The sequence below is a fragment of the Paracoccidioides brasiliensis genome, assembly GCF_000150735.1.
Source record: "Paracoccidioides brasiliensis Pb18 unplaced genomic scaffold supercont2.3, whole genome shotgun sequence".
Lineage (NCBI taxonomy): Eukaryota > Fungi > Ascomycota > Eurotiomycetes > Onygenales > Ajellomycetaceae > Paracoccidioides > Paracoccidioides brasiliensis.
Genome location: NW_011371360.1, coordinates 204,600 through 222,822, shown reverse-complemented (window position 1 = coordinate 222,822; position 18,223 = coordinate 204,600). Strand labels below are relative to the sequence as shown.

The 18,223-nt window shown below is 45.4% G+C and overlaps 6 protein-coding genes across 6 annotated transcripts; 3 read left to right on the top strand and 3 right to left on the bottom strand.

Annotated features, from left to right (window-relative positions):
* Positions 1-846: 846 nt before the first annotated feature.
* PADG_02456 (cystathionine gamma-lyase CYS3) lies at positions 847-2,341 on the top strand (the record flags this gene model as incomplete). The annotated part of the gene is made up of 4 exons (XM_010760161.1): positions 847-1,002; positions 1,074-1,159; positions 1,250-1,697; positions 1,775-2,341. 4 exons carry the CDS (start codon positions 847-849, stop codon positions 2,339-2,341), a joined length of 1,257 nt encoding a protein of 418 aa, XP_010758463.1.
* A 2,356-nt stretch (positions 2,342-4,697) lies between these two features.
* Positions 4,698-5,092, bottom strand: PADG_11430 (uncharacterized protein; the record flags this gene model as incomplete). The annotated part of the gene is made up of 2 exons (XM_010760600.1): positions 4,698-4,794; positions 4,944-5,092. 2 exons carry the CDS (start codon positions 5,090-5,092, stop codon positions 4,698-4,700), a joined length of 246 nt encoding a protein of 81 aa, XP_010758902.1.
* A 79-nt stretch (positions 5,093-5,171) lies between these two features.
* Positions 5,172-7,271, top strand: PADG_02455 (protein-histidine N-methyltransferase; the record flags this gene model as incomplete). Its single annotated transcript, XM_010760160.1, has 3 exons — positions 5,172-5,372; positions 6,020-6,349; positions 6,447-7,271. The coding sequence occupies 3 exons, from the start codon at positions 5,172-5,174 to the stop codon at positions 7,269-7,271; spliced, it is 1,356 nt and encodes a 451-aa protein (XP_010758462.1).
* A 740-nt stretch (positions 7,272-8,011) lies between these two features.
* Positions 8,012-8,883, bottom strand: PADG_02454 (uncharacterized protein; the record flags this gene model as incomplete). Its single annotated transcript, XM_010760159.1, has 3 exons — positions 8,012-8,183; positions 8,324-8,562; positions 8,755-8,883. 3 exons carry the CDS (start codon positions 8,881-8,883, stop codon positions 8,012-8,014), a joined length of 540 nt encoding a protein of 179 aa, XP_010758461.1.
* Positions 8,884-11,108: 2,225 nt separating this feature from the next.
* On the bottom strand, positions 11,109-11,549 carry PADG_02453 (uncharacterized protein; the record flags this gene model as incomplete). The annotated part of the gene is made up of 2 exons (XM_010759693.1): positions 11,109-11,378; positions 11,451-11,549. The coding sequence occupies 2 exons, from the start codon at positions 11,547-11,549 to the stop codon at positions 11,109-11,111; spliced, it is 369 nt and encodes a 122-aa protein (XP_010757995.1).
* A 608-nt stretch (positions 11,550-12,157) lies between these two features.
* Positions 12,158-16,292, top strand: PADG_02452 (uncharacterized protein; the record flags this gene model as incomplete). Its single annotated transcript, XM_010759692.1, has 2 exons — positions 12,158-15,078; positions 15,314-16,292. 2 exons carry the CDS (start codon positions 12,158-12,160, stop codon positions 16,290-16,292), a joined length of 3,900 nt encoding a protein of 1,299 aa, XP_010757994.1.
* Between the last annotated feature and the right edge of the window lie 1,931 nt (positions 16,293-18,223).

Genomic DNA, 18,223 nt, shown 5'->3' with positions numbered 1-18,223 from the left:
CCATAGTTAAGAACCTCAGTCAGCAGCCGCAGTCACCATCAGAGTTGCGATGATGCTCTCTCTGATTGGAGTCTGCCGCATTGGTGCAGGGCTCACTGGCATTGAGCAAAGAGGTTGGCAGTGTCCAGCAGGGGAAGATGCATATCTATGGCGCCATGGCAACGCTGTCTGGGTGGCGGGTGTGGTTTGTATTTTGCTGCGTGTTTGCTTTTCTTTGCTCCTGTTGCTGCATAGTTATTTTGGCGCTTTTGCAAGGTGGTTGGTTGTTTGTGGAGATTCGAATTAAAAAAAAAATGGGTCTATCCATTTCGATCCTTGTACGTTGCTTGCTGTTTTCTGTTCGGCATTTGAAGATTCCCCATGACATCAAAAATCCTCCTCCCAATGGTTGAGATCATAATTACCCAAAAATAGCCGAGAGTTCCAAGATTTGAATCCGACGATGCTGGCGAATGATGGCGTGCATTTGTTGTTTATGAAATCCTGAGGAATCCAATTCCGTTTTGTCGCAGCGTCATCAAAAGAGAACTGAGCGCAACACACGATAGGCATTTATAAGCGTAGAGAACAATCCCCTTCAGGATACGGTTCAGTCCATTATATATTTGGCAAAATTCCTTTCATTCCTCCCAACTCCACAAGAGAATTCCATCCTACTGCCATCCCGTCGTCCGGCCAGTCACTCTCTGCAATCCTCTCCTCTTCCTCTCTCCATCTCCCCCAATTCTCAAACGCCAAACGCCAAAACCCCAATTTCACCCCGCAAATTCTTCCCTATCCTCATACGTTCGAATACCGTCGTCGACAGCGTGCTGATTTACAGAAACAGTCACAAGGCATACAACCATGACAGCCGGTATCACCTCAAAGTCCCTTTCCGAGCGGGATGGCGGACCTATTGAGACACCCCTCCGAGCTCCCTCCCCCATCCACCAATTCGGCACATTAGCAGTGCATGCGGGTGCGCACATAGATCCCACAACTGGTGCTGTAATTGCGCCGGTAAGAGAGATGCACCTTTTGCAAACATTCCCCCGGTGTTACGGGATGAGAAATTAACGTCTTCCGTCTAGATCTCCCTTTCTACAACCTTTGCCCAAGTCGGTGTTGGTAAACCCTTAGGGCAGTACGAATATATAAGAAGCGCAAACCCAAACAGGTTCGTAGACCGGCCAATTAATCCCCGATTTTATGCTCTTTGTTCACGGATGGGCCGGCACTGACAATTGGACTCAATTTGATAATACAGAGACAACTTTGAGCAAGCCGTAGCGGCCCTCGAACACGCCCGATATTCCCTGGCCTTCTCCTCCGGCTCTGCAACCACGGCTGTCATTCTCCAGTCCCTTGCCGCCGGATCTCATGTCATATCAGTCTCCGATGTATATGGCGGAACCCATCGATACTTCACCAAGGTCGCCGCTGCCCACGGCGTGCAAGTCACATTTTCCCCTAGCATTGAGATCGACGTTGCAGATCTGATCCGGCCCAACGACACCAAACTGATCTGGATCGAGACCCCATCGAACCCAACACTTAGTCTTGTTGATATCAGAAAAGTAGCCACCGTAGCCCACCAGCACGGCATCAAGGTCGTCGTCGACAATACATTCCTAAGCCCATACATCCAAAACCCCCTCGACCTCGGTGCGGACATCGTCATGCATTCCGTCACCAAATACATCAACGGACACTCCGTAAGCACTTAGCCCTAAATGCTCAATTCCCTTCCTCATATATATCATATATATAAATTTTCTAACAGACTCGACAGGACGTCCTCATGGGCGTTGCCGCCTTCAACTCCCCCTCACTTCACGAGCGCCTTTCCTTCCTCCAAAACGCCATAGGCGCCGTCCCTTCCGCCTTCGACTGCTGGCTCGCCCACCGGGGTCTGAAAACTCTCCACCTGCGTGCCCGCGAATCCTCCAAGAACGCCAAAGCAATCGCCATGGCCCTCGAAGCCTCCCCGCACGTCATCGCCGTCAACTACCCGGGCATTAAGTCGCACCCGCACCGCGAAATCGCCCTCAAGCAGCACCGCGACGGCATGGGCGGTGGCATGCTCAGCTTTCGCATCAAGGGTGGTGTGACGGCGGCTGAACGCTTCTGCCAGGAGACGAAGGTGTTTGTGCTTGCGGAGAGCTTGGGGGGTGTTGAGTCGCTGGTTGAAGTGCCGGGGAGCATGACGCATGCGGGCATCCCGAGGGAGCAGAGGGATGCGGCCGGGGTGTTTGACGATTTGGTGAGGGTTAGTTGTGGGATTGAGGATAGTGCAGATTTGTTGGAGGATGTTATGCAGGCGTTGGAGAAGGCGGTTGCTGCTGCGCAGATTAAATAACGATTCAGTGAAGGGGTGGGGGTGTGATCCTCTTCTTCTTCTTCTTCTTCTCTTTCTTCTTCTTCTTCTTCTTTTTGGCTTGCTATTTTTATTTCCGAGGATTCCACTTGATTTCACCCACAGTCCCACGCTTATCAATTTCCTTTATTTAATTTTCTCTATGGTGTCTTGATGCTGTTCTTAGCTCTCAGCAGAGCTACAAGGAGATGCCCAGTTGTCTCCTATTTCCCCCGATATTACTAGACTAATTCTCTTTGGATGTGGCAGGTATGAATATATATCCTATACACCCTTATCTGGCGGCCCGATATCTTTTTTATATTTGGGAATGTCTTACTGGACTGTTGATCTTCGGTGTTTCTGCTTGCCATTCCATTTCACAGCGAAATATATCTCGTCCATCCGCATGTCCTATATAAAATTCGATACAAAAAAAAGGTTTCAACCTCCTCCATTCTTTACTGGCCATTTTCACCAGAATGTTTTTCCCTTCTTTTTGCTCTATGCTTCAACAAAACATAGATGTATATATGAAGTGCGGTTAATCCCTGTCCATCCATTCAACGGTTCTTCTGCGAATATTAAATACAATTTGTTTCTAATCCATCGATACGGGGTTTGCCGATCGAGAATTAATATCCTCGTTTGATTCAATCCGCAACGCAGTCCCTAACAACTCATAACACTCACCATACCTCCCTGGACAGCCTCCACGTACTAAGTGAAATGATCCGGGGAAAAGTCCATGACAATTGTCTCGCTCTCCGATTCACGTCTTCATCTCGAATTCAGAAACCTAACATCTCAGTGAAAAGCTGATTCGCTGGGTATTTAATCCTCTCCTCAGCATCCTCTTGTCTTCCATTTCACCCGCTGGATTTCATATCAACATATTCTCTCCCCACCCAAGTTCACCATCCCTGTTCTGGCCAATGGGCACCCCTTTTCAGGAGAAAACCTCGGCCTTGCTCTTGCAAAAAGATACAAAACATTTTCGTTTAATACGCTTGAAGCACCTGGGCCTAGAGAGAAGTGTTGGTGTGGTTAACTCTGCTATTATCCCTACCACCATCCATTCGAATAGGTTATTAACTACAACCACCCCGTTATATAATTGGTTAGTATAGAGCAATTTTATGCACGGATTCGTATACAACATCCTGTCAGCAGCCTGTTCTATATATATTTATTTATGCTTTATGCCTCTCTATCTGCTCTATATCTATTTCAACCCGGTGTCTACCTTATGCTAAATCTTCTGCAATCGCTTTCAAGTTAAATAAGAAAACATCAAACCGGACTCTTCTTTCTTTCTTTTTTCCCCCTCTACTGCTTTTCCTTGAACTCACTTCACTTCTCAATCAATCTGCTTCTTCCTCTTCAATCCTTCCATCTCTCTCAATCTTTCAATCCCTAAATTCACCCCTTAATTCCTTCTTGAAATCACCATGCCTGCCATTAACAAGCAGAAGATCAAGCTCCATGATGCCGTTGATGAGCACTTAGCTGGTTGCCAACAATATATCTAGCTTCTGTTTGCGACCGCTTAAAACACGCCTAAATACCACGGAACGGTTGGTCAAGGTTCTACCCGTCGCGATGTTGCGATTTGAAGGGCTGGCGACGCATTCGACTCTCTTTCATCGTCATCATCATTCGAGGATCGACGTAAACCTCCGTGTATCGAGTGTTCCAGCGCAGGTTTCGGCTAGTTATTGTATTCTGTTCTTGAGAGCATCATTCTCCCTCCTTTGTTATTTACACTTCCGGTTTCCTTCCACAACTTATCGAGTGATTCTAATTCAAAATATAGATTAAAATAATAATAATAATAATAATAATAATAATAATAATAATAATAATAATAATAATAATAATAATAATAATAATAATAATAATAATAATAATAATAATAATAATAATAATAATAATAATAATAATAATAATAATAATAATAATAATAAAGAGGGATATATAACAATCCCCCTTTTCTCTGAATTTCATGAGCGCTTTTCGGTAGAAGAATAGCAATTGAGGATATATTCGTTTTCTCGGACTGTCCGGTCCAATTCAATAGAGCAGCAACTCTCCTTCAGTGCTACTGAAAGGCGGCAACAGTAGATATGACTGAAACCGCGGTCCCAAGGAGGACTTCGCATGGGGGAAGGGAGCATAGATGCTTGGAATACTGGATTCCCGAGTACGTAGCTTATGCTGGGAAACTTACGGTTGACACCACATATTTTCTGCCCCGCACAATTGCACATAGAGACAAGATTGGGGAGCGAGAGTGTAATAGATTTGATTTTTTGTTTCTCCTCTCTCGAAATTTGTGGCGGATCGGAAACGGAAGATTTTAGGACCGCCCTTCGGAAACACGTGGTTTCCGGTCCCGTGGTTTTAAACCCGGGTGCGTGCCCCGTGGAACCTCAATTGCTGACCGGGTGGTTTTGCTTTTCTAGATGTTTGATAAAAAAGACTCTCTGACGATTAGATAGTTCATTTAAGAACGGGCCTTTTCTTTTTCTTTTTCTTTTTCTTTTCTTTTCTTTTTTTTTTTTTTAACCTTGCCGTATTCTCTCAAGGTCAGGGCTTCAAATACCAGTCTGATGATTTCTCGGATTTAACTAAGAGTTTCAACGTTTTCTCGAGTTTTTCTTTCACTTTGGTTTTCGAATCCCCCTTTTGCATAGCAGCCAAGGTGCTTCCCGTCACCGTCTTTCGCTTCTTCCTCACCTGCTGTATATCCATGTATGAGGACTCAGAATTAGAGAAGGAAGAAGAATAAATTCGAAGCAAAATAAGGAGACGTAGCGAATCCCCCCATCCGATGTCCACTTTTACATTTGGCTTCGCAGGGGAGGATATTGAAGATCCCGATCTCGAGGTCGACGAGCCTGATGCTAGTGTAAGTGCTGGTATCCGCGAGCTAGGCATGACAGATGACCCTACCCATGGCAATGCGCAAGGGCAAAAGCAAGAACATGTGGGAGTTCTGAGTGAAGCAAGCTACTGTCAGCTTGATGAGATGGTATGTCGCTTATGTTTTTCCTTCGTTCATTTTTGTCATAACCATATATTTTTTCTCTGAAGATCTGATTTCTTTTCTTTCCTTTTTCTTTATATTCTCATATCAGAATTTCTATTTGTTTAAAAAAAAAAAAAAATTCTACCGAAAGCTTTCCCTTTGAGTTATGATTAGAGATGCATTAGAGTGGGCCTTGGTTAAAAGATTCATGTTTGCTATTTTATTTTATTTTTTGATTTACCCTTTTTCTGGCCTATCAATAGAAATGGCACCAATGTGGCAATGTATTGTGCCGTTTGAAACAAGACTGCATCGATCTCGACCTGGTGAGCGCCTCTTACGCGTAGCTTGATGTTGTTAGTCTCTTGTTATGGAGGTTGATCGTGAAATTTTGGAATTTACCAATCGAATTCTTTTAGATTTTGATTTTTGCTCTATCTGGTTATTTTGACCTCCCAAAATGGGGGCTTCGCGTTTGGGTAATGCTACACCTGCCTTCCCCTTCTTGCAATGTTTGGCCGAAAGTCTTTTTCAATGCCGGATGTCAGATTTGTGATTGAGAATTCCTTCACCCCGCTAGAATCTACATGATATTTTGTATGTATTTAATGTTAACATTAGAGGGGCATATTGCTAATGGATACATACAGCTTGCCACACTTCCCTCTCAAATATCATACAGCATGCTGCCGATAATTTCCCAATCATCTTCTCTAGGATGTCCGGGCCTTACAATCCCACGACGGGAAGTCTTCGACATTCGCGCCCAACTGATGGCAGAAGATGATGTGGCTTCCAACGAAAATGCAAAGTTAATATTTGGACTGGAAAAAGAAGATATCAAACCAACTGTATATGAGGGCGGCTTGAAGACGTGGGAGTGCGCTATTGACCTGGCTAAGTTGCTTGCTGTCGAGGAGATGGATTCTCTCCTATCAGAAACAGCGAAAGAGGACGCTGAGGATATCCAAATAATAGAGGTGAGATACTTGAATCCAACCAAATAAGTTCTTCCGGGATTTGCAATGGAGATATCTAAACTAAGTATACGGTACACAACTGATGGCGGAACGATAGCTTGGAGCTGGAACTGCCATACCGTCCCTTTCCATTTTACATCACATCCTTTCACAACCTCCCCCACTGAGTCCGCCTCACAGGACTATCCGTTTTGTTTTTGCGGACTACAATGCTGCCGTGCTACGACTGGTTACTGTTCCAAATATACTCCTCACGTGGCATACTTGCCGCAGCCGCTTGCACCAACCCAAAAACCTCGTGGAGAATGTCCACCCTAACCCTGAAAGCCGAAACGACATCTATTATAGCTTTAATCATAATGAAAAGCCAAATAAAGTAGCAGACAATGACGAACAACCTGACCTAGACCTGGATATCGACCCTGCCCTCATCTCCTCTTTCCAGGATGATCTACGGGCTCGTGGTATATCTCTATCGTTCATCTCAGGCGCTTGGTCACCTGCTTTTGTAGAACTAGCCTTAGCAACACACCCCCAAACACCAGATGCATCAGCGCCATCCCCAAAGAAATCGAAGCTCCTAATTCTGGCTAGCGAAACAATCTACTCTCCCTCCTCCATCCACCCATTCTCGGAAACTCTACTTACCCTCCTCCATCGAGGGGCATCCGGTTCTGCCTCCGCATCTGAGGCGGCTCCAACTGGAGTTGATTCTCCGTCAGAATCTAAATTTAAGGCGCTAATCGCTGCGAAGAAAGTATATTTTGGCGTCGGGGGTGGGATTGAAGAGTTTTTGGATGTTATGAGGGATGTTACGCGCCGGCAGGGGGCTGAGAGTGATGGTGATGGATTTTTTGTGAAAGAGAGGGTTGAGGTTAAGGATAAGGGGGTTGGAAGGGTGGTGTTGGAGGTTGGGGTTTGAGCGAGATGTCTTGGTCCAAGAATGCCAAATAGCCCATGTAGCGGGCATTGGGCGGGATTGAAGGAATTGGTGATTGGGTAAATGTGGCGATGTTATTCATGAAAGGCTGTATTATAAAGTCCTGGTTTCTTTTTCCTTTTTATCTTAGGGCAGGAATAAATGGTTATAGAATCGGAGGCTTAAAAGTGAAGGGAATAACAATATCATAATGATATCCGTATACATATATTAATATATATTTTTGGCATTTTAGCCCTCCTCTTGCGTTGGCTGTCCCAGGAGCATTCTCTTCCTTCATGGCCTGGTTATACTACGATTCAGACAGGGTAACAAGAAATTCCAAATCCATGCTCATGAGTTAATTGCGTGAGAAGGCTTTTAACCTTGAATCCTAATCCTATCAATGGGAGAGCATTTCAGGAGAATATATGCTGGGTTTCCGCCAGATTGTGCGCTAGAAGTGTAACGAGGACAAGGAAGCTTGTACCACCGCGCTGCCTTGATTCGATATGTGATATCCACACATAGACATATCATGTTGGTGTCAGCGGTGGCATTAAACATATACATAGGTACACATAGGTACAAAAAAAGGGGATTTGAACTCTAATGAAACAAATGAAGTAGGCAGAGCAGCTGACCGGCCAAATTTGGGGAAGAAAAAAAGGGCAAAATTAAAAAATTGACCACATCAGCGCCTTTTTGTTTTTGTTGTTCCTTCTTATCATATATCTATTAAATTAGAAATATCGATTATCGTCATAGATCGAAACTACCTTCCCATCCTTCATCCGTGCAACACGGTCCTGCTCAGTCTTTTTATTCTTCGCGTTGTAATGCGCAACAACCGCTGTTAGGTCCGCGGAACCGTTACCAGCAGGAACATTCATGGGCGATCCGGTGTTGAAAACCCTATTTAACAAAATAATTGTTATTTCAATTGCATTTTTATTTTTAAATCTATTTTTTTATTTTTTTTTTACTGCTTTGAAGCTGAACAAGAAGGCGGGGGAGCCAGTTTCATGGTCTAGCAAGGTTGGGGAATGATATACTCTGGAAAGCTCAGTTCGAGGTTTAGGGAGCCACTCTGGCTCTGGAACAGATGTCTATCAAACGCGGCCTGCTCGATCGCAGCTGTATGAAGAGCATTCTTGCTTTCCCAGAGACTCTCTTCGGGGAACCATTTTTCAATTAGACGAGTCATCCATGGCTTGCTGTGAGGATCTGACGTGGAATATTTGTACAAAGCCAGGCCTATGGGGACGGATGCAATGAACATGTAGAAACCGCGCTGCAGAAGAAGTGAAGTATATTAGCGTGTGGATCAGCATGGAGCTTCCATGTCATTTCAAGAACAGGTTAAATTGGAGCCCGGACGCCCATGGCTTGACCGATTTTGTCTGCCTCAGTGGCGTATATGCCTATCCGAAACACAAAACAATACGCCAAGGCGAAGTTCAAAGTATAAGGGAGAAGTGCTTACGCCGAAGTTCTCGTTGACGGGTTCCGCAGCGTGCTGCTCTCCATGAGTTGTGGAGGAGCCAAGGCGGCGAGGTTGTTGATGACGGAGAAGCCCCCGGATCGGAGCAGCGGCTCTTCGAGAGATAAGCATAGTGTGAGGGGGCCGACAATTGGGCTTCCGCAAACCGCAATTCGTCGAGATAGAACTGTTGATGTCAGTTGGTTGCTGCTACTGCATCGTTTGTCCCGTAAAGGTGAGGCAAAGGGCACGTGAAGGCATCGCCCGATTGGGGTTAGGGCAGTGAACGCGCAGTATTGGCCAATCGCTCGGCAACAAAGTGAACACCAGGCATTCTTCGCTTCACTCAGTTAGTATATCATCTCAGGTTCATTTAGTTAATTTTTTTTTACTTGGAACCCTTGTTCCCACAGTAACCCAGTGTCCCAGCTGGCCGCTGCTCTGAAGTTAGCGGGCATGTTCTGAGTGATCCCGGCACAGGTTCCAGGCCGCCTTAATTTGGCATCAGGAATTTCGTATCACAGCTGCGGCTCTATCCAGGTAGGTAGTAGGAGAATTGCTGGGATATCCAGACCACGTGGATTCAGGTTACTCCACCTGAAGATCAGTGCTTTTGCAGACACAAGATATAAGGCATTATTATGAGGCGTCTGCTGTCGATCCAGCCACGCACGCTATCACGGGAAGCGCCTTACTCTTCTCTCGAGCACCGTTGGCCAAAGAAACTTGATTACATCCACGCTTGATGGGCTAACAAACCATATTTTTCGCTTGGTTGAAAGAATTGCTGCGGACCAACCTCTCGGGAGAGCTCCTCTCGGCGTCTAAAACCTCTGTGACGCTAGCTCTGATGTACAAGTGAATTTTTTCGGAAAGATGAAGAAACTTGCGCGGTAACTATCGTACTAATACATGTGACATTTTGTCATGAGCGATAACTAATAGTTATACGTTGCATGAGCTCCAGCAGCTAGATCCTCACCGATTTAAAATAGGCGATAAAATTACTGGCAGATGTCTTTTTGGCTGGGAAATTCTTACGACAGCAGTTTAGTGTTTTTCAGAGGAAAAGCAAAATGAACCAGGCAAGGCGATTATCCCGTCTATTCTGATTCTCAAGGTGTGCCACAACTATTTTTTTATCAAACTACATTTATTCTCTTGTTCGGGCTTCAATCTTTGATGTATTTCTATTTGGCGCCGCAGAGTGTATTGGCCACTTGCCCTTGAAGTGCCATTTTTAACAGAACAAAAATGGTCTCATAGTTCGATCTGCTATCTCTTCTCCTATCTACCACGGCGAGATCCCTCTCATGATACTTTGAGGCGGTTTCGAGATAAAACTAAGCCAAGCCTGTTTACAACGCAAAGGTCTTTCTTGCTGTCCTGGATGAATCAACCTTCCCACTTCCATAGCAGAGAGACAACGCCTGGGATTTCTACCTGAATCGTGCAGTCGAGATATCCTTCCATTTTCAGGCCATGCTTCTATATTTGCGAATATGCCCACAATTACAGGATAGGCTGGGTGTACCCTTGCCAGAGTGATGTAGCCTGTGAAACACACATTCGAGAAGTCTGAAGTGGTGTGTTGTACGATCCAACAGGAGGAGCTTTATAACGAAGGCCCTATTGGGCATTGCGATGAGCAGGAAGAGATGTAACCCCAACGGGGGCCTAACTGCCGAACAGCGGTTGGAAATGGGTAGCTGTGAGAAGGGTCATCCTCCAGCTCTCGGAAAGACAAGCCTCTATTTCTGGTGCAAGTTATTGATTTATGTCTCATGCGAGACCTTTTCTGCCTCCAAGCGTCGATGAAGAATAAGGAGACTTGCCATACTGATAGAGCTTCTAGGGCTTGTCAAGCACACAATTTGCTGGATCATTTTGGATTCCAGGTTATAAACTTAGTAAATTTTGTAGTTCCATCCCGATGTTTGGGAAATTCTCAGAAGAGTGTTTTTTATTTTATTTTATTTTATTTTTTTCATTTTCTCTTTTTGATATTTTTATTTTGGGATCGTTACCTTCGTGAATTTTATTTGGTCTTGATCTCTGTGGAGAAATGACGCATTAAAATTTTTATACAATCAGCACGTCTTTCTTTTCTATCCCTTGCTATATTAATACCTTATCCCGCCATCTATGTCATTACATTCATCTTGTCCATTTTGCTCTTTTCTCAACTAGTTCTCTCTGTGTCAGGAACTTCCAAACAGCCATTCTTCGACTCCTCAAAGCGGTCTGATCTATTACTGGCTCCCGGTCCTTAGTGTCCTCGAACTAACTGGCCTTTTAGCGTCGGATGCCCTCTCCACCCATGCTACCATGCATATCCCATGATGAAGAACCACAACTCACAAATTCCTCGCCTTGGGCATTCCACCGCACCTCCCACCCACTGCAGCATACTCCATAATGCCTAAATGGTGCGTTTTGCTTTTTGGGAGGGCGCCGATTGCCAGATGCTTTGCGCCTATTTGCTCCGTCGCGCTCGTTTCCACCATCATTAGTCCCACATGCCAACCATTATTCAACCCACCAAGCGACTTGTCCCCATTCTCCGGGCTCCAGCCTCCAGTCCGCTTATGTGTTCGCTGCTCGGAGAGCACACGCAGGTCCTGTTGCTACCTGACTAATGCGGACACCTGGGCGGACAGATGAAATTAGACACTTATTTTGATGCCCAATATGCACACAGACAACCTTCCATTGGCCTCCTTCCGGCCTGGTTCTGAAGAACCATTCCGGCCTCGTTTTATTTTAGCAATCCTCACATGGGAGGATTTGCCAGCCATCCCCATTCGGTTTTCTGCGTTTCCCCCTCAGCACTGATTATCCAACGTGTTTTTCGACTTTGTATCAATTATTATGCGTACGACTTGAGAAACCAGCTTATTATTTCTGGTTACATTTCCGCTTTCCCAGTCTCTCTTCGAGAAATACTTTTCTTTCATGCATCCGACGCCAGTTTGCTACCAACTCGCTGACCTTGGTTTTCACTCTGTTCCATTATTTCTTTCGTCTTTGATTGCTCCACAATACACACCACCTTTTCCCTTTTCTGCCATTGTTTATATCCATTTGCATACACGCCGTGTCTAGCTATTCCAATTCGAACGGTTTTCACATATCTTTACTGAGACTCACCTCACCCCCCTCGTGCGTGTCGCCTCTAAAGGACTTTAACCACGAATTCGTGTCTTCACTTAAGTGCCCTCATCTACCTCACTGCCGCATGCCATGCTTGCAAATGTTTACCAGTCATATATGTGAACATCTCCAAATTTGGTTCTTCTCTATCCAGAACAAGGATCTTTAATTCCTTTTTAACTGGGACCACGTTGTTGCATGTCAGGTGACAGCAGGCGTATCGAATTATTTGATATCGTTTCTCGCCGCTACGATGCCTTCAGGTGGAGGAAGTGCAAAATCCCGCAAGGCAAAGGAGAAGGAAGCCAGAAAACAGAACAAAGGAAAGAACGGAAAGAAGGAAAATAAGGCACAAAAACAAGAATCTACCCCAGAATCTCAGGCATCTCCACTACAGTCACCTACTCTCGAACCTCAGGAACCTAAAGCACCCCAAGGACCCGAAAAGCCTCAAGAACCCGAGGGACCTCAAGAAAAGGAAGAGCTTGAGGATTTCCAAGAACTCGAAGAACTTGACGATCCTGAACAACCTCAAGAATCCGATGAACTTCAAGTACCCGAAAAACCTCAGGAACCTCTAGAATCCCAGGAACATCAAGAGGCGGACGAATCTCAAGCACGTCATAAATCCCAAGAGCTAGAGGAGTTCAGAGAAGCTCAAGAGATCCAAGAGACCCAGGAACCTCAAAGACTTCAGGAGACTCAGCATCCTCCACCGACCCAATCTGTCATAGAAAGTCTTCCACCTTTGCCAGATTCTACCGGATCAAGTCCATCAGCGACTCCTGTGAGCTTCAAACCTGCCAGTATTTCCTGGCCAAATATTTTCACTGCCACACAACTTGAAAAGCAGTCAACCGTTGACACACGTGTGGACGATATCCTCGATAAGGACGACATTGAAGACGAAGACAACGAGAGCGAACCTGAAGAACCTCGAGAGCAATCAGCTCCATCACCCGCCAGTGCTATATCTTCTGCTGGGCCCGCTACTCCAGCTGCTGTAGTATCAAACAACCCATTCGATGCACCCGATAACACGAGCAGAGCAGTGGAAGATTCGTCGGCGCCTCTAAAGCACCCACCATTATCAGCAGCAGAAGTTCCCCCTCCTTCTCCTTCTCTATCCGAAGTGAAGCCAAGATCCAGCCCAGCTGCATCTTGCCAATACATCCACTGCCCTTCACCCGCTCCAATCGTTTCACACCATTATTCATTTGGCAGCCCTGTAGTGCATCCATATACCCCTGCCATGATACCACCACACAACGGAGCACCTGTCGATCCCAAGAGTATGGCGGTCACCCCTCCAAATTACCATACCTCTATGCTCTCGTCTACTATGAACTTGCCATATAACCAATACTGCCACGCGACAAAGAATAGTCGGACATCATTTGGCCGGGGATATGCGGATCCTTATTACAACCATTATGGATCTGTCAAAGAACCGGCACTAGTCCAGCAACCGATGATTGAGAACGTAAAATCTGCTTCAAGTGGCGAGGGACTCAATGTTAGTCTCCTCTCAAGAATCCAAAGTATCATCCCAGATATTAGTCAACTAGTAGTCAGCTATCGAGATCAGCAAAGTCATATGTCTGCGCGTGAGGCAGAACATAAGCAAATCGAGGCTCAGCATGAGGAATCCCTAATGCGGAAAGAGTTCTACATTGAAGCTCTCCAGATGCAAATGCAGAAAACTGCCAACGAGAGTGCAAAGGAATGCTCTAAATTAAAGGGAAGGATCACCGAACTCCGATTCGAGCTTGGCGGACTCCAGGAAATAAAAAAGGATATTGAGAACAGCCTGGCTGAGGCTCAAAAGGAAAACAATGAACTTTCTCAAATGCGAGAGGATCTCCAAGTGGAAATTGATACTCTCCAGCGCGCCATCCAGGGAGCGAAAGAAGCACACGAGCAAGAATTAGAGAAACAACAGGAAAAGGAGCAGGAAGCTTTGGCTATCCAGAAGCAAGAATTGGAAGGCTATTTTGAGGAGATCAAGAACGAAGATGACAGACTCGCAGACGAACAGCTAAAAGCCCGTGAGAAAGAACTTATGGATGAACGTGACTCACTCAAAGCTGAATGGGAAGCTGAGAAGCAGGCCCTGGAAGAGGCGAAGGCTGCCTTGGCCACCGAGTACGAGGGTAAGTTGAAGTCAAAGCAGGCTGACTTCGACGCAAAGCAAGCAGATGTTGATGCTAAGCAAAGCCAATTGGAGGCCAAACAAGCGGAGTTAGATACGACACAGGAGAAGCTGATTGCCTTGAAAGGGGAATTGGAGACTATTCAGGGAGAGCTGGGAATGACGAAGGAAAACTTGGTGACCACTCAATGCGAGTTAGAAACGAAGAAAGGCGAATTGGAGACTATGGAAGGTGAGCTGAAAACAACAAAAGGCGAGTTAACGACCACACATGCTGAGCTGGCAACTACGAAAGCCGATTTGGAGACTACTCAGGGCGTGCTGGATACCACTAAAGGTGATTTGGTGACAGCTCGGGACGAGCTAGAAATGAAGAGGGGAGAGTTGGAGGATAAGGAGAGAGAGCTAAAAGATAAACAGGGAGAACTTGACGCTACACAGGGTGCACTTGACTCTAAGCAATCTGAATTGAAGGCAAAGATTGCAGAACTTGAAGGAAAAATGAGCGAGTTGGACGTGAAGAACACCGAGCTTCAAGCAAAGCAATCCGAGCTGGATTCGGTCCAAAACGAATTAACGAGCAAGCAGACTGAACTTGAATCCAACCAGGCAGAGCTGGATACGAAAGAGGCCGAACTCAACGAAATGAAGAAACGTCATGTAGACGAACTCGACGCCCTCAACGAAGCCCACGACAAGGAGCGTAATGCCGCTGCACAGGAAGCCGCGGAGAAAATAGACAACTTAATAAACGAGTATCAACAAAAGGAAGAGGCCTGGCAAAAGGCTCGAGAGGACCTAGAAACCCAGCTGGCTCAACGAGCGGAGGATCTGAGACAAGCAGGGGAGGAAAAGAAGATTCTTGCCAGGGAGGGACAAGTTAGGGAGGATCAGTTACGGAGTGCTATAGATGGTATGCGGATTTCGCAGGAGGTGATGGGCAGAGAACGAGACAGATTGAAGAAAACATTGCATAGTCTCGGGGAGGCAACTGATATGAAGATGAAAGGGGACGGCTTTTTGTAAGTACCCATCTGGGTTAGCCTTTGGAATCCAGACCATGGCTCTGGATCTCTTTGCATATTGGAGCGCCGATCTTCTGTCCTTTGTTGATTTGGTTCCCCCTTTTTTTCCCCCTTTTCTCTTAGCCTCTACTTGCCGTAAAGGAAGTAACTGCAAAAATGTTGTTTGATTCGTTGTTCAAAGTGTTTCTCTTTCCTATAGACAACTTCTAATTGTCTCTTTTTGGTATTCTAGCATTCAATGCTTTGGCCAACTCTTGCATCTCATTGTCGACCTCTCGAAGGAGCATTTCGGCTACCTCCCTATCGACCCACCATCAGATATCATCGCTAAGATCCCCTCCGAGATTCCTCAATTCCTAGACAACTCGCAAGCGTCTCGAGAACTCCGATCTGCCTACATCCAGCATGTGATTTCCAAGACACTCAACTACAGGATCTTCCAACCGTTCTTATTCACACTTGGTAGACGCTACGATAAAGCAGATACCTTCTTCCAAATGCTATCAATGGATATCCGGTGCAAGTCCGTGAGACGCGAGGCCTATTGGAGAAAACAAACTCTGAAAGCCGCCTACACAACATCTGATGCCAAGCAAGCCATCAATGTGGTTGCTGCCGTTATCGTCGACGAAATCATCGACCACATCCGCCACTTCGCAGACCCCAAGAACCTCGACACCCTGCTCGTTGGCGTGCGGAAAATCGTTAAACTTGCAGCTGAGACATGGCGCCTTGCCCGTGTCGAGCGAGAACTCATTATTTCAACCATGCCTTCCGCAGAGGACGAACAAACCACGAACCAAGGCTGGAAGGAATTTAACTATGACACTGCCCCATCACCACCAGCAGAAAACACTGGCAATGGTGCCTCCTCTCCCACGATCCGCAAGCGACGAGTTCTCCTCCGTATGTTTCCTCGAATCTACCGCGAGCCTGCGCACGAAGACTTCACCGAAGACGGCGAACAGGGCACTCGATGCGTTTACCTACCTGGTGTTGTCCTCTATGCCGACTCACCTTCTGTCCTTGCACGGAAAATGGAACTCTCCAAGAAGATGGCTGATCCGTCGGGATCTAGATCTGGTACCCCTGCCGTTGACCCTGCGGCTGATGATGGCGGTGTTCCCCCTGGTGCTTCTGATCTTCCTTTAGACAAGTCTGCAAATGAAGATCCAGCCAGTGCGGAGGCGGATGATGATGATGTTGAGTGATCTGCAGAACTGTTGCGCAAGAAGCTGCTGAGCAGGTCGAAAGAAGATAATTTCCATGGATGGTTCGGATAATTGGCCGTCATTACCAACCTATATTTTCATACTTTTATTTTCATTTAGTTAATTTATTTTTCGGAAGCGTCAATTTTCTTCTGTGCTCCTCCACTCAATTGATTCATCCGGTCATATATTGACCAGATGGACCATCATTCGGCGAAACACTTGGTTGAGTCAACGCCATTACTACTATAATTTTCTTTCGATTTTGTTTCCCTTAATTTAACACTTCTTGCTCCTCTAGACACATTCTGCTTGCCAGTTCCCTCTCACTTTCTTAACCTTTTTTTTTCTATTTTTTTTCTTTTCCTTTTTCTTTTTCTTTTTCTTTTTTTTTTTTTTTAATCCCGGTCCTCGTTTCTTTCTGCATTCTCCCCACTTCCACTTCGTTTCTGTATGAACTTGTTACCATGATAGAAAGCATTGTTGTATGATGGTAGTTTTCTTCTGCTTTCCGTGTATTTGTTTCACGACTCTGACTAACTTGAGAATACATGGCATCCCGCTCTGTTTCCCAAGGACGGGACTTCTTATAATTCCTGCTGCTGCTACCCCATTTTCCTCATCCCAGCGTCTTTCGATTGCTTTTATTTAAGGGTGCTGCTGCTTCAAATTCATAACCTGAATTTTCCTGGTACTGTGTTTTGCTCCTTTCACGTTCTAATTTTTCTCGTATAGTTATTTCTACTTAGTTCTTATTACATTCTTGACCCTCCATTCTTCCCCTCTTTCTCTTTGATCGAGCCGGTATCAAACCTTTCTCTCAAAATTCCTGCTTTCCCCCCTTTCTCACGTTCTTTTAATGCATCCAATTTATTTGTCAATTATCCACCCATTCGGATCATCTCATTAGAATCATAGTATGCAGCAGCAGAGTTATACTTAGCTCGAGGCTCAAGTAGCAATGAAACAGTTCTCCTCAACCATAAACAAGTTCCCATTCATTGTCATCGGGCATCTGACCATCACTAGAGACCGCACAATATCAATATGTGTAAAAGAATATCACTAGATTCCAATGAAGTACCGCAAGGAATTATTTATAAGTGGGTTTTTGGCCCAAAGATAAACTTGTGAGAACGGAAAGCTGACAGCGAGCGTGGTGGAATGGTAGGTATCTAGGCACAGCTAACTGACTGAAAATTAAGGGCATTTTTTTTTCTACGTTCATAAGATATATTATAAAGAGGATGAGAAAGGAAAAGAAGACAAGGAGACGATGGATAAAAAAAATTCAGAAATGAGGAAAAAAAAAAAAAAAAAAAAAAATCAATAAAAGCCATGCGGCCAAAATAAAAACAAGATCAACGAAAAAGTAAGCATTAACTAGTTAGTTACTTAAAGCTATTCTGAAATATCCATGGGTAAGTCAAAAGCTTCCCCCCAAAGAACCACCAACTACGGCCTAACCAACTAACAAGTTAAATACTCCATACGAACCAAACCTCAGAGGAAGTTGGGGAAGAGTCCAGTCCCCCCCCCAATGTCTTCAAGGTAGTTAGGTAACACTGATAAGTTTACAATCGAGGATCAAGCAAGTCAAAAACAGCCGTTGATTAACTTGATCGACGAGGTAGTTATTATGAGCCGGAGCCAACCGCGGTTTCATTTAACTAGGTATTGGCTTCTCGGGAAGCACTAACTTCATTGACGATAGCCAGCATGCATAGCAGCATCCTTGAAGGCTGACCGTCAAGGTGTATCGACGGGCTTTCTTCTAAATCAGCCGCATGCTGCGCCATGGCCGTCTCGGCACGGAAACCTGAGTCCGTCGGGCCCATCATGGTCTCTTGAGTCTCTCCTCAGTGCACTCCATCGTCGTCCCTTGTTTGCAGTCTTTTTTCGCACACACTTGGACGACAAACAATCTCCAT